Here is a 15,145-nt window from a genome sequence, read left to right on the forward strand (position 1 = left end):
GTGCCGGGAATGGAGCGCTTAGCGCGGGGCCTCCGCACTGCATCACCTTTTGATTTGTCTGTGCCGCGCAGACTCTCTTTGGCTTGCTTCATTCAAATGAAGGCGCAGATGCGCGGGCGCACCAAGTTCTCTGGGGGAAGCAACACCTGTCTCCGATCTTATATCCTCTAAACTCCCAAGAAACGCAGAGACGAGTGTGCTTGTTTTGTCTCTCGCTTTAGATCAAGAGCAGAGCGTGAATATTGCCTTGAAGCAGGTGGATGAATGCCTGAGTATTGAGTGGGTGTTCAGATGTTGGAAGTACTGGTTGTTCACTTCGCATTCTCGTGGAAGAAATGCTTTGGGAATGAAGTCTAAGTTTGCACCTGCTTAAAGATTTGCTCTATTTTTTTCCTCTACTCTCTCTGCTTCTTGGGCTCATTCTGTCTTCTCTATCTCTGTCTCTCCTCTCCGTCCCTCTCACCATCGTCATCCTCCTCTCCTCCTCCTCCTCCCAGATATCCGGGGTCTGCAGAACTTCATGGACCAGGCGTCTCGAATGGGACTGGACGTCTCCCTGCAGAGGGTGGACCGCAACGTCAGCCGCGTCTTCACCGACCTCTTCAACACCATGCGTACCGAGGAGCTCAACCGGTACCGGGACACGCTGCGAAGGGCCGTGCTGCTCATGAGCCCTCGGGGAGCACAGGTGTTCATACATCAGGTAAGCTCAGCCTCTTGAGACTTATTTGTACCGAACGACACAAGTCTGTGCAAGCTTCTATGGTCATCACAGATGAAAACCCATGCATTGAAAGGCAGGGTTGGACCACATGCTGTAGGTGGATAACAACACGGAAAATAACATAATAGCTGAACTGACCTGTGGTTCGTTGGTAATGGAAGTCCCTGGGGCTCCATTAAATATAGTTCTCCTGATAAAGAGTGATGAAACATGAAGAAACGGCCTGTTCCGGCCCCATGTGAAATGTTTGCATGTTCATGTAGCTTATCTTCTATGTTCTGCACAGTACTTGTTAATTACAGTACTGTAGTTGGCAGCTGGGAGCTTGAACGTTAGTGCATCCCAGCCTTCATTTTAGCCCACAATGATTGCTCGCATTAATTACACCCAGGATGCAAAACATGGGGGAGTTACAGGGAGCTAGGCTCCCCTGAAAGAGACGTGAGCTCCCCAGAAAGCCTCATTTGAGACATTTCGGGGGAGATCTACAATAATAATTTTTAATTTTTGGTGCAAGGGTTTTATTTGTTTATTTTGTAATAATTATTTTCCTTTATATTTGGACTACTGAAATAAATAATAGCCGCATAGTATTGCATATAATCAAATGTAGCAATTTACAATAATGTGTCTCTAATAAACCCAATGTTGCTGCTGTGGCCATACATTCACGTGTGTGCACCTCGAGTGAACATTTTCTGGTGTTTGAGGCTGTGAGAATGTTCATAATTGTCATGGGATGGAAACTTGCAACAGTGAAATGTGTTTTCTTTTGTCCAGGCCTAAATATTGTCTGTATGAATTGAAATGTTTTGCCTAGTTTTGCACGTAGGCAGGCGCATTCATGTAGGATGTGCAATACTTCCCACCCCCGAACACAGTGAATAATAGCTAAGCTAAACCGTCATCATAGCTGTAACTGTCCTCGACAATAGTGATTTTGCTGTGAGCAACAAAGTGGTTTTACAACACTAAGGTTTGCTGGAGGCAGAGTATTACCTCCATTTACCATCAGCAGGGAGTTTGTGACGAACAAACTATTAATGGTAGGGATTCAATGTAGTGCTTTAAATTGGAACAACTGGAAACATACTTGAAAAGTTACTGGTTTACATACAGTAATCTTGTCTGTTAACAAGGACACTAAAGCATTTGGTCATACAATAGGTATTAGAATCAAATCTTTTTACAATTGTATTTATTTTTGCAAAGCTGCTTAACCACTTAAAACCTTTATACTTCATTGACTACTGTCTCCCAGGGGTCTATATTTTGGTCTCCTCCTTTTTCCCCTCTACACCAAATCTCTGAAAATAGCAGAGCTAGAAGGTCACAACACATTGCGTCGCTTTGTGAGCTTGTACTTGCTATTTTTGCCAAGTTTGCCTATTATTGGCAAACGTTCACCTATTATGGCTTGACCAGAATCAGGACACAAGAGTCCATGTGGTTAAAAGGACTGTAAAGGACTGTTAAATGCTCACCTCACCCATTTTCAACCGTCTTCATATAATTGGTCCTCACCGATGTTCATTAAAAGATGGTATGTCTACTCGCTCTGTGTCTCAGAGGTGAGCTGTGGACAGTTCAGAAACCAGTCAAAAAGTCAATGGCTTCTTTCTCAGTGTGTAGTCTTTCCAGGATTAGAAAGGCTGCATTTTCTATTAGCTGGGAATCCCCATCAGTGATGTCATTGGTAGACAGGTTTCTGAAATGTCCAGAAGACGGAAATGGTGGCATCTTATAATGAGCATTAGTGAGGACCAATTACAGTATATGAAGATAAGTTTGAAAATGGGTGAAGTGCTCCTTTAATGTGACCAAGGCAGAGTGTATTTAACAACAGCATAGGTTCAGAGAGGGTCATTGCTTGGTATGCCGAATAAATTGCAGAAAAATCCACGTCCAGATATGAAGCAAAATATGTGGACACGTAGGCTTGCCTGTTGAAATGGTGTCTCATTTGGGTTCAGATAAGAGGCACGAGTGGAGATTATTGAGTGTGACGTTTCGCCTGGATGTCTTATGGTCTAAAAATATGGAATATCAATTTTCTGGTATGATATAAGTTGATTAATTTTGTTATGCTCCTTTCAACTTAGTACAGTATGTGTTTTTTTTTTTTTTTTTCATATGCCACAAGGGATGAGGACTGAGATTACACTTTTTATGTTATGGAGTGTAGGACACACTGCAGAAACTTCTATGACATCCATTTGAACAATCAGTTTATTTTACTTTCTTTGGATGGTGTGATTTTGACCTACAAAACATGAACATGGCCATGAAAAAAACATACTCCAAAAGCATACACACTTGAATCCTGAGTGTTAAATAAACTCTGAGGGTGTACAAATGTAACCAAATAGACCCTTACCCATTTGTAACTCTGAGCGTGAACAAAATGGAACGAAATGAGATAAGGTTAAAATATGTGAATGGGTAAGAGTCCATTTGGTTCCATTTGTACACTCTCTGAATGAAATGAACTCTCATAATTTTACCGTGTACTCAATATTTGAGAAGGAACATTTCAGCAGAACAGTGAGTGTAAATATTCCATCCTCACCAGCTCAATTGAAGGAGATGAGCCTTAAGACACAATAGATGGATGGAACTAAGAAGTACATTTTGGTGATTTCTTGAAATGTCTTTTCAACAGAGTTCAAATGGAGTATGTCTCTTTTTTCCTTTTCCTTTTTGGTTGAATATCACTTAGGAAAAAAGGGCATATTACTTTGACACTGCAGTATGTGTAGTCTCCAACCATCCATTCATCTATCTATCTCCTACCGCTTATCCAAAGTCACGTCACGGTGGTAGCAGTTCCCCAGGCACCAGACTTCCCTATGCCTGGCCAAATGATCCAGCTCTGACTGGGGGATCTCGAGGCATTCCCAGGCCAGTGTTGAGATATAATCCCTCCACCTGGTCCTTGGTCTGCCCCGTGGCCTCCTCCCAGATGGACATGCCTGGAAAATCTCCCTGGGGAGGTGACCAGGAGGCATCTTTACTAGATTACTGGACTTTCTAAACAAACAAGCAGCGATTCGACTCCGAGTCCTTCACGGATGGCTGTGCTTCTCACCTTATCCTTAAGGGAGATGCCAGCCACCCTCCTGAGTAAACCCATGTTGGACGCCTCTAATCTTTCAAAATAATTCAAGTAAAATTAAGGTTTACCTCGTGATCATCTGTGCAGCTCCTCACCACGCTCTCTAGGCGCAATTAATAATAATAATAATAATGCTTCAGACTTATATAGCGCTTTTCTTAGTACCCAAAGTCGCTTTACAAAACAAATCAAAACTAGAAAAAGTGCTCCTCGGAGCACAGGTCTCCGCCAGGTCAGGTATGTTATTGTGGCCTCCTGGTGGCGCTATAATAGGCCAATGTGAAAAGGGTGCCATTTCTTCCTCAGCCTAGTGGGAATATGCGTGTGAAATTTCACAGAAATCGCAAGCTGCGTGCATAGTTTGAGGCATTTTGTTCAAAATGGACCAATCCTGCAAACTTTGGAAGCCAACCTTAGACAATCAGGATGGAATATGGAAATCTGATAGATCCGTGTTGATCACATGACTATAGAGATATTGTGTACCGATTTGCATGACGTTTGGATAAAATCTGTAGGAGTCATATCAAAAAATGGGTTTTGCACAAATCGGCCTCCTGGTGGCGCTATAACAGGCCCATGTGAAAAATTCAGAGGTTCCGAATTGGCATCAAGGGAGTGTGTGTGCACAGTTTCGCAGCGACCGGGCCGACGGTGCCTGTAGCTGGTCGCACACGGACAGGACACACGGACGGACGGACGGACGGACAGAGGGTAAAACATACTCTCTCGCCATGCCTTTCGGTCTGGCGGAGACAATAAACCACTTTATTAGGAGCTAAAAACATTAAGCTAAGCTGGTGTAGAGCTAAGCAAAAAGCAGAAAGGGAGATTTGGCTTGAGTTAGGCGTGGAAAGCAAGTCTGAAAAGTTGGGTTTTGAGGGAGGCTTTGAACACGGCAAGAGTGGGGGGGCGGCTTTGATGTGAGGTGGGAGTGGGTTCCAAAGGGAGGGGGGCTGCAACTGAAAAAGCCCTGTCACCCTAGGTGCGTTTGTTTGTTTTTTGAGGAATTAAAACCTTGGAATGGTTTGACTGATAACCCAGAACGGTTAATTAGGAGCAAGCCAAAACTTCTGTGTTCCATTCAGTACTTGGTTTATGTTTCACTATTATTCTGAAACTGAAGCACTCGTGGACAAATAAATCAATGCACAGGTATTGAATACACCACAAGATGTTCACGTATTATTAATGACATGCCGCTTTGATCCTCCTCTGTACCCTTGTGAATTCGCACGTACGCACGCACGCACACGTTCACGTGCACCAACACACACATACGCACCTGCACACACCTTCTCATGAGATTGCTTTTAATCTTGCCGATTATATTCCACGTATATATCTTCCCTCAAAATTCAGAAAGAAGGGAAGCTTCAACCACTCCCAGTGCAATGCCCAAGCACTCTTGATGTACCTGCCGTGAATATGGTAATATATTAAAAGTACAGAGGATTCGTTAATCCTTCAGAGGTTCATTAAATATCGCGGTAACCATCGTCACAGACCCTGCCCACTCCCCAGTAGAGATAGTGTGGGAGAAAATGTAAATGTGCTAATATCTAAATGGAGAGTGATGATGATGCTCTGGAGGATAAAGTACCCATGAATACTTGCAGCCTCGGGGGGGGAAAAACTGTCCAGAAAGTTGCCATGGTGACTAAAGGGCCACAGTAAATGCTGGAGCAAATATTCATCACCCACAGCCAATCCGTATTCATCACGGTAATGGAAATGTAAAGAAATTCGGTTAATTAGCAGGATTGATGGGGACAGTCATCTTGTTCACTGGAATGAGACGTGGCTAAATCTATTTACAATGATACCGTAGCACCCTAAGAGAAAAAGCTGTGTGAAGTCAATGAAGCAGTATCATATGAGAGGGAGTGTTGTTATAGGCCACTGTATATCAATACGGACAGCGCGATTCGGTCATAGATATAGACTATAACACCACACACACATCCACGTGTGTGTGTGCGTGAGTGCATGTTTCAACGTGACACTAAACATTTCTAACCTGATTTGGTAGGAAATTGGCAAACAAAAAGAACATTATTATTATTGTCAACACTCTTGGACTAATCAAATGACTCAACTATCATACATTTTGTATTATCTGCTGGGGGTGTTTTTTTAGTTTTTTGTTTTTGTCAGCTTCTATTGTATTGTAGTCTAGTATAATTTATTTTTGGGTAATCTATTATTTTGTTGTCTATTCTATTTTATTTGGCAGCTTTTCCTTAACCAAAAAATATGTTCCATCCCAGTTCAATTGCCTTAACTTTTACAAGCCTCAGTTATTATTTATTATTTCTAACTAAATGCTCCACGGAGTCGTCAAATGGTTCTTCGCTTCCACGTCATGCTTTTTGTTGGGTCATGCATTACTTATTTGGCTGTTGTATTCTTTGTTCAGGACTCTTCCATTTCCACTCTTGACCATGAGAGGACGTACCAGCTCAGTGCTTCCTCATTCAACACACGCAGCTGCTCCGTGCTTCCTCCACCTTTACATGAGTCACACACGCCTCTAAAAGGAGAACACAGGCAATGTCATGTTATTTCTGTGTCCTTGGCTAGATTATATTAGTAAGCATTCCCTGATTCACTCATGCAGTAAAATCATGCTCATTTGGGTGTTAAGACTTGGAACAGTTTATGGGTTTCCAAAGTCACTCTTCAATTAATTGTCAATGGAGCAGCTCCAGGCTGTAGATCCTGAAGACACTCAAATTACAGCTTTGGCTCTCAAGCTTCTGGCTTTGGGAACAAGTCATTCATTTTCACTAAAATGAATGAAGAGGTAGTATTATCCTATTTTATGTGAATTTACAAAATTAGTATTCCTTTCGTTCTGGTCAGTGTTGTGTTGTAGCATTAGTTTCAGCTGTTTTGGTGTGAAATTGGCACTTTATACAGTATTTCTGGATGATTTTTGGTCTGAATATTGTCTTCAGAAGTGTAATATTAAAAATATTAGCCTTATTGAGGCTTCTGATACACTTCAAAAACAAGCAACATTGGGCATGCCCTTTTCCATGGTCCTCCATTATGGTTTAACAATGATTTATTACAGGTGTAATGAATTACTGTGAGAAGAATGTAATGATATCTCATACAAAGCAGAGATTGTAGTTTCCTCCTTAAATGCCTGCTCTAACTCCTCCTCATGCCTCAGGGGCAGTGGGCAGCTCATAGTTTTGTTGTTGGTGGAAACAGATTGAGGGGTGTCAGTTGGTATGCCAACACCACGGGCCAGCTGATGGATGGAGCCCAGTGGCCGGGTGAGCGGTGCCTCCCTGTGTGGCTGCCATGCCAAGCTAGGAGAGTGACAGGAACTGCTGCCAGGTTCCAGGGAATATGAGGGTACCGAAGAGATGCGGGGAGCTGTGAGTGGGTGATCACAGTGGAAGGAGGGTGGAAAGAAAAACTGGTAAAAAAAGAGAGAAAGAGTATGAGAGGTTGGGTGGCGACAGAGGGAAGGAAACGAGGGGTAACAACAAGGGAGTGAAAGACAAGTGAGATAGAGAGACGGACGAGAGAGAGGTAGTCAACCTTAGGGAAAATGTAACAAATAGCCCTCTACTCCATGAAGTAGAACTGAAGCAACAAGAGACATCTGTGGAAAAGGATGAACGAAGCGCTGAAGAGGAGAACACTAAGAGATTGAATTAGAAGTACAGTACTTGAGGGACACAAAGTGTTCGGGAGGGAGTGTTTGTAAATGGTGGAAAGTCTCTTAAAACAGAGTGTTCGGGCGACCACTCTGTTTTAAGAGATTACACTGTGGCACACAAGGCCCGGAAGACCCATAGATGCAGATCATGTGGTGGCAACTCGCGAGTCGGGATTGCCTTGAGCTTTTGATGCATGCAAAATAATGCACATTGTAAAACAGTGTTTTAATTTAAACAATCCACAATTGCAAAACCCACACAGGTTGCAACACATTTGACTTGAGAATGCAGATGGAAACTTCCTTAGACGTTTGGCATGGATTCCTCACCATTATACTCATAAGAGTGAAATGAGGGGGCGTCTGGGTGGCACAAGAGTAAAGTTCCTGCCCACCACCATGGAGACTGCGGTTCGAATTCTGGTACCTCTGGCTGCTCCAAAGAAAACAATTGTTGTCGAATTATTAGTTATTTTACCCACCTTCAGCTTGCTTGGAAGCTTGAGTTGCTCCTTCTTGCCACAGCTGGTATAGTCAAGTTTATCTTGATGCTATACTGTTTCTGGCTAAACGGGGTCGCACCGCTGAAAGTCAACACTGGGAGTTGCATTAAATGAGATGAGTGCATGTATTCTTGGTACCATGTTGTGTTTGTATTAACACACGGACACATAATGGAATCCAAATCATGTTTATTTCACTATTAATTTGTTAGTCTGTCATTCTGTTTGCTCTGTCCATGCCCCCCATGTAAGTTCTGCTCCCTGTCTGCCAGCAGACTGGCCAACAATGCTAATAAGCAGCTTAAATTTGGGAAAATGGACAACTCTGCTTTGCCAGTGCACAATGCCCATGTGCAATTTCAGATCGATTGGTCAACCCATTATGACAAAAACTGAATGCAAGCAGACAGATAGATGGACAGAGTTTTCGGATATAGGATTGGATTGTTGCCTCTTCACCATTAAACTTGTAAAATCAATACCCACTTCCAGATGTAACTGCAGAATGTACTTATGCCGTAAAATACCATACAAATGGCATTTGGGCCAAAAATGGAGCCTCTTTACTGGTTTGGTAAGTAGCTGCTTGCTCGCTGCCCTTCTCATTCTACAGTATAACTTCAACTTGTGACATTCATTTGGCCTCCAAATACACTGCTTATTTTGGTGGCACTATTATTTGAGGGTGGAAAAAATGGTTGTTCTTCTGAGGGGCTTGGCCCCCGCCCCTGAAAAGAATAACACCTTTTGCCACCCCAAGCCGCTTGGGGATATACTTTGCAGGGCGTGTCTGAGAGGAAATATTGTCAATTTTCAATGTGTGTCAAAAGGCAAACAAGCTGCTAAATTTGCCACCATAATAAAAACTGATTTTCTTGCTTCATGTTTTAAGTTTAGCACAGGAAATGAAATCACATTTTAAAACGGACATGATTGTCAGTGGCTCCCCTGCTGGCCCTTCCGAGATATGCCCGGTGATTTGAGACACTGAGGCAATAAATCGGCTCCTGTCCAGGTGACCTTGACTAGCCAGGATGGCTCTAGTGGATAGACCATGCTGTTATAGTTTCCTAATGCACCTGTGATAAATCTTGGCTAGTGTTTTCAATTTCTTGCTTTTCTTTGATGTAGGTGATTCACTGTACACTGTAACATAAGAAGTGTTCATTTAACTCAGGGGAGTGTAGGACATTTATGTAACTCTTATGTGTCCATTTGGTTACATTTGTACTATCTGGGTGTAATGACCAGTGAGGATTTTACTGTGTAAATAATATGGGTCAGCGTGTTACGAAACATATCCTCTTTATTGCTTCAGTATTCATCAGATTGCTCTAAGGTGTCAAATAGGAAAGAGGAAACATGAACATAAAAAAGAAGTAGATTTATGCCTAATTCATACTCCCTCACTCCGATTGTCTCTTTGTGAGCTTGTATAAATCAGGCTATACTGTAGATGCTTGTTTACTCCAAAGTCAAGGTCTTTACTATTCAGCACAGCCAATAGTAAAGACTCATTTAAGCCTGTTCTTTTTTTCACCACCATGAACTAAAGTTATGCAGCTTGAATCGCTGGTTATATATTCTTCAGTAAACACTTCCTAAATCCTCTCACTTCTCAAATGCCCAAATAAAGCTGTGTCTAGTCTATAAACAGTAGATTTAGCCATGCATCTCTCTCCAAAAGAAATCAGCAATACAGTCGCCTGTAAGGAAATGTGTGGGTGTACCACGTGTGTGCAGAGAATGTTGTTTGTATGTACTGTATCAGTTAGACATTTAGCATGCTGGGCAGACGGCATTCCACCGCTGAAAGCAGATTATCTTGTCAAGAGTTTCAACCCATGAATTGTTGATTAAAAATGGGTCCTACTGACACTTCAGTGAGAGATGTAATAAACACATTTGCCCTTGCTAGGAATGGTGTTTTGATGCCAAGGACTCCTCCGCCTGACTGTCACAAGCACCCGTGGACTGTGATTTAAATGTGTATCAATCTGACATTCTATTATGGGGTGCTTTAGAGGCGTATAGCGGCAATGTCTAGCTATAGGGAAATTGACATGACAACCTGCAGGGGCCACAACCGTAACCCCCAACAACACGGACAAATACAATATGCACATGTTTTTCCACAGGCAAGCACGCATAGCCTTACAAGCACTTCAACCACATCATCCTGTATTGAAAGCAATAGATGTCTTTTGACAGTTAACTCCCACTCAATGAAAAAAAGGCTTTTGTCAAAGTCAGTGAGTCTCAGGTAGAAAGGAGTTAGCTGGAGAAATGAGTTCTTGAAAACTGTGTCAGCTTGTGTCTCGTGGTGCTTGAACGTGTGTCATTCTCAATCGATGCACCAAAAACAGACTGCAGCCTTACGTGAGAGACAGAACAATGCGGCGTCCGTGCTCAAGTTACTCTCATTCATCCAGGCAAACGACTCCCTGTGTTACAAGTATTATGATATGTGCCCTTATAAATGTCATTATAAGGCTTTATAATGTGTTATGATTGCATTGTGTCTACTTATGAGTGCTTATAACTGTAATTATACAGTGTCAGCTGATTGCAATGCATTTATACGTGCCCTTATACGTTTTTAACGTTACTTTTAAAATTGCTGCTGCCATTAAAAAGTATTCTGTTACTTTACAGGATTACCTTCTGAGAAAAGTAACTTGTTAGATTATTTTTGCCTTTCCGACGATTAAAACCCCTCTGCGAGGAAGTTTGTTAAACATAAAATCAAGAGCGCAGCCTACCGTAGTGACCACCAGTGTTGTGGAGCTGTGCTGGGCTTCACCAAGGCTAATTTGCCTTGACCTTCTACTCCTTTCACCAATAAATCAAAAAATAGTGTGAATACTTCCATGACCGTACTAAAGGGCAACCTCTCTGTCTTCTCTCAATCTCTGCCATGTTGCACAGTTGCTACAAATGAATGTAATAAAAACAAGACCAGTAATACAGCCATTGAATAGAATGATTACGCAATCACCACAGACTGCTGGCCCGGTCACCGATTTTCGTGTAACATCCGTGCAAGTCTCTGTTGACAGAGACGAGCTTGTCCATTTATCAGGAAACGGCACAAATGCGTCGGATGGATTTTCCTTTTCCTTTGTGGCAACAGAAAGAACAGGGAAATATAGGTCTTAAATGTAACGAAGTAACGCCATTATTTTGGAAAAGGTAACTAAGTAACCGAGTACTCTAATTGCAAAACTAACGCGTTAGGTTACTTCGTTACCCCCAACACTGGTAATGATTATTGTTATAAAGTATTATGAGTATTTATGAGTCCTTATATCTATAATTATATAGTGTTATAAGTAGATTATAATGCATTATATTTATAAGTAATGCTTATGAAGACATGGCATGCTTAGCAAGTGTTACCAAATTATATATACTAGAGGTTTAGCCCTCGCATCTTTTTGGGCAACTACGTGGCCCCCACACCTACATTGCACGACCGATCATTCCGTGACATAAGTGCATGTTGATCTCCATATATGTGCATTTGACGGGGCTATGTGCATTTGACTCCATATTATGCATTTGACATTTGACATGCTGTCACAGTCAGCATGACACATGCCATATATGGGTGTTGCTGCAGTGGGAACGCTATGTACAGTACTGTATATAGTATGTCTGAGTCATAGTGAACTCTATATGGTTATATCTGAGTGGTTATATCTGAGTCATAGTGACGAGGGGCCGCGATTGTCTACCGGCCGACCGACCGACCCATTAGGACATTTTTATATAGGATAAGAAACGTAAAAAATAAAATAAAATAAAAAGATGTAATCACGAAACACAAAATGGGTCCGTGAGCCACAAATGGCTCCCGATCCATATTGTTTTTAAAAGCCCTGTTTTAAAAGGGTGATAGATAAAGTTATTATCTGTAAAGGATTTTATAGTGTGAAGAGGTTAGTTGTCAGACTGCAGCTGAGGATGGGAGTAGCTCTGTAGTCCTGACTGATGGAGGGAGGTCATGCCACAGTTTGCGTTTGCAGATCGTAGTGTTTGCTGATCGTAGTGTACGAGAAAGCTGTGGGGCTGGATCATATCCTGCATATCCTAAGGCAAGGTCTTTGCTTTTTTGTACAATACATCCCATATCACAGATGTCTGTTATGAATCCTCAAAGCAGCAGGAAACACAAACACAATGGCAAATCCATCTCACAAAAATGCTAAAGTAAGTCCCAAAACACATCTCTCTCCATCTTTCCTTGGACTGGCTTTTTTAGACATGGACAAACCACCTGACAAGCGTGTGTGTGCGTGATTTATCTCTCCAGACAGCGGAACAGCTAAAGATAAATCGAGCGCCTCACATGTTTCTTAAAACTCGCACAATGCATTCAGCTGCTTATTTTTCCCCCGTCTGTTTTCCCTGCACATTACTGTCACGTTACAGCATGCATCAGACCTGCGTCTTGGCACCTTGACTTCCTGCCCCTCTGAGAAGGAAAGGGCCTGGCTGTGACCTGGAAGTGTTTATCCCAGCATGAGTCATTACCCCGACACAGAGAGCACCATGTCGGTGCAAGGAGCACAGCGCTGGCACAAATAGCGCTCCACATACACACACGCACGCGCGCACGCACACACACACACACACACACACACACACACACACACACACACACACACACACACACACACACACACACACACACACACACACACACACACACACACACACACACACACACACACACACACACATACACATACAAAAACAGGCACACCATGCAATGGCATGAACACTGTATACAAACGCACATACATACGTGCATGCACTCACACACTCACAGTGCTCAACCCCTGTGCTTTCACCTGATCCATCAATGCCAGGCCTTTACACCCCCTCCCTTAGCACTAATGAGTGAGGCCAGGTATAATTAAACGGCTCTAAAAAGCACTTTTTAGCCTGATCTTTATTTTTTGGGGGGGCGGGGGGTGGGGGGGTATGCAACAGCAAAACTCCATTGCAGCCACCCAGAAGATTATAGAGCAGGTCTGGAAGGCTAATGAGAGCCCACAATGCTTTGTGCTCAAGTGACATCATTCGGATGCAGAAGAAGGAGAGAGTCTTCATTTTCACAGGTGACGATTGACGAACAGAGCAACACTCAGGGGGTTGTTCAGCAGGTCTCAGGAAATGAAAAGACAACACAGCAATAGCATCATCGGTGCACAGAGGAGTAGGTAGCGCTCGATACTGACTCACAATATGAGTAACATATCTCAATGACCCTTCTCAAAAGAGAAGGATTACTGTGGGGAAGTCAATTATTGGGGCGTTATGAATCGATATTGCGATATTTTCAGTTGTGATATTGTCACTGTCGGACCGGTAGAAACCTTGTATCTCCATATTTCATCTTTTTATGTTATCGTAAATGAATACCCTGTTTTTTACTTTGTCGTATGACAATGTAATAGCAAATCTAGAAGCTCACAACGTGTCGCGATGGGACTTGAAGTGTGTTTGGAGATCTTCTATTTTACCTATTTATTTGATAAATTGGGAACAGTTTTGCCTATAAAATGACATGTCAACAATAGGGACATCAGGTTGAAAGTGGTTAAGTCTGTTGGTGGTTTTATATTTAAACAATGAAAAGTATTAGAGCTTGTAACTAAAGGATAACTACATTGGCTCCATTGGAAAACGTCATTTTTTTCAGTTTCTGAAAAGTAATGGCTTTGGATATGAAAGGTTTCCGCTCGACAGTGATTACGTGCTTCCCACTTTGTACAATGAGATTCATATCTCCATTTATTATCCAAGGATATTTAATGCACGTATGTACTCTACAGCCTCTTATTATTGTGCAGCTTGAACTCCCTGGTTACACATGCATAGCCAAATCCATCCATCCATAATGTCTGGAGCTTATCATTTATCTAGTTGCGGTAAAATAAATCCATCCGTAACATCGGTGTAGAAAAAAATATATCAATCAAATAACATCCCAGCTCCAGTAATGAATAGTCTACAGACATGGGATATAGGGCATTGGTTAGTGGGATTGAGTTGGCAGGGGGCACCCGCTTCCCTGATCACCAGGATGGGGCCATGAGGTGAAGAGGTGTGAGGAGTTTATCTCCCTTAGCGTCCACTGGTATTGCTCCCTCCTGGCTTAGCGCTCCCACCCCTGGCCCCCTACCCTCTCCCGGTGACCCTCTCTGTTGCTCTTCAATTCCATTTTCCTCACAATAACACCATGACAAATTGAGCCTGCCAGCGAGCGATCTATCATTGTCCTACATCTCATCCTCCTATGCCCTCTGTCTCTCTCACCCCCCTTCTGTCTCTTTCTCTCTCTCCTTCTCTCCCTTTCTCTTCTTCTCTGTGTGTTTTCTTCGTCCTAATGGTTTCATGTCTCTCTCTGTGCGGCCACTTTATCTTTCTGCCCTTCTCCTTTTCCCACCATAACCTCATCCTTTTTTGTCTCGTTTCTTATTGTACTTTATACTTTTGTCACCATGGACTTCTCTCTCTCTGTCTCTCTCCCACTTGGTGTATTCCTGAAATTTGTATTTATTTTTCATCTCTTGCCCTTTTTCTCTGTATCATTCGCTTGACGATTCATCCGTCAGCTTTCCATGTCCCGTATACATACGTTACCGTACTTTATATCCACCAGGCAGGCTCATCCACAGAGCATGGTTGATTTTGTAATGCCCTGAGAATCTGCTCTGATTTCGACATCATAGAGCTTTGATATCAATTACGAATTTCACTTTTACTTTTAAAATTCATTCAAATGAACATGATTACTACCTGTTTTGTTACACAAAGATTTTTTTATTATCAGAGGTTTACAGGTGTAAAACAGTGGGTGAAATTTGTTTTCGTGCAAGCTCCATCCATCCATTGTTTCCCGAACGAGAAAAAAAAGAAAGAAGAGAGGGTGGGGACCGGGGGGGGGGGTACATGAGCTGGTATATACTGTTCATGACATACTGTAGACACTTGTGCAAGAAGAGTATCAGTGCGTTGTACATGAGATTAAGGTGCAGAGAAGCTGTGTCAAGTGTCAATTTCAACCATAGTCCACAAAAGGTTGCTTTACTTTAGGTTGCTTTTTCAAACAA

General features: G+C 42.4%; 1 protein-coding gene across 1 annotated transcript in view; it reads left to right on the top strand.

Annotated features, from left to right (window-relative positions):
- Window positions 1–15,145, top strand: part of grid1a (glutamate receptor, ionotropic, delta 1a) — a gene marked incomplete at its 5' end in the record, with an annotated part of 373,857 nt that overhangs the window by 238,954 nt on the left and 119,758 nt on the right. The window contains one exon of the mRNA XM_084075722.1: window positions 498–703. Coding sequence (XP_083931848.1) covers window positions 498–703 — 206 coding nt within the window. The remainder of the gene's footprint in view (window positions 1–497; window positions 704–15,145) is intronic.

This window comes from Gymnoscopelus microlampas (assembly GCF_963454915.1).
Source record: "Gymnoscopelus microlampas genome assembly, chromosome: 13".
In the NCBI taxonomy this organism is placed as follows: Eukaryota; Metazoa; Chordata; class Actinopteri; order Myctophiformes; family Myctophidae; genus Gymnoscopelus; species Gymnoscopelus microlampas.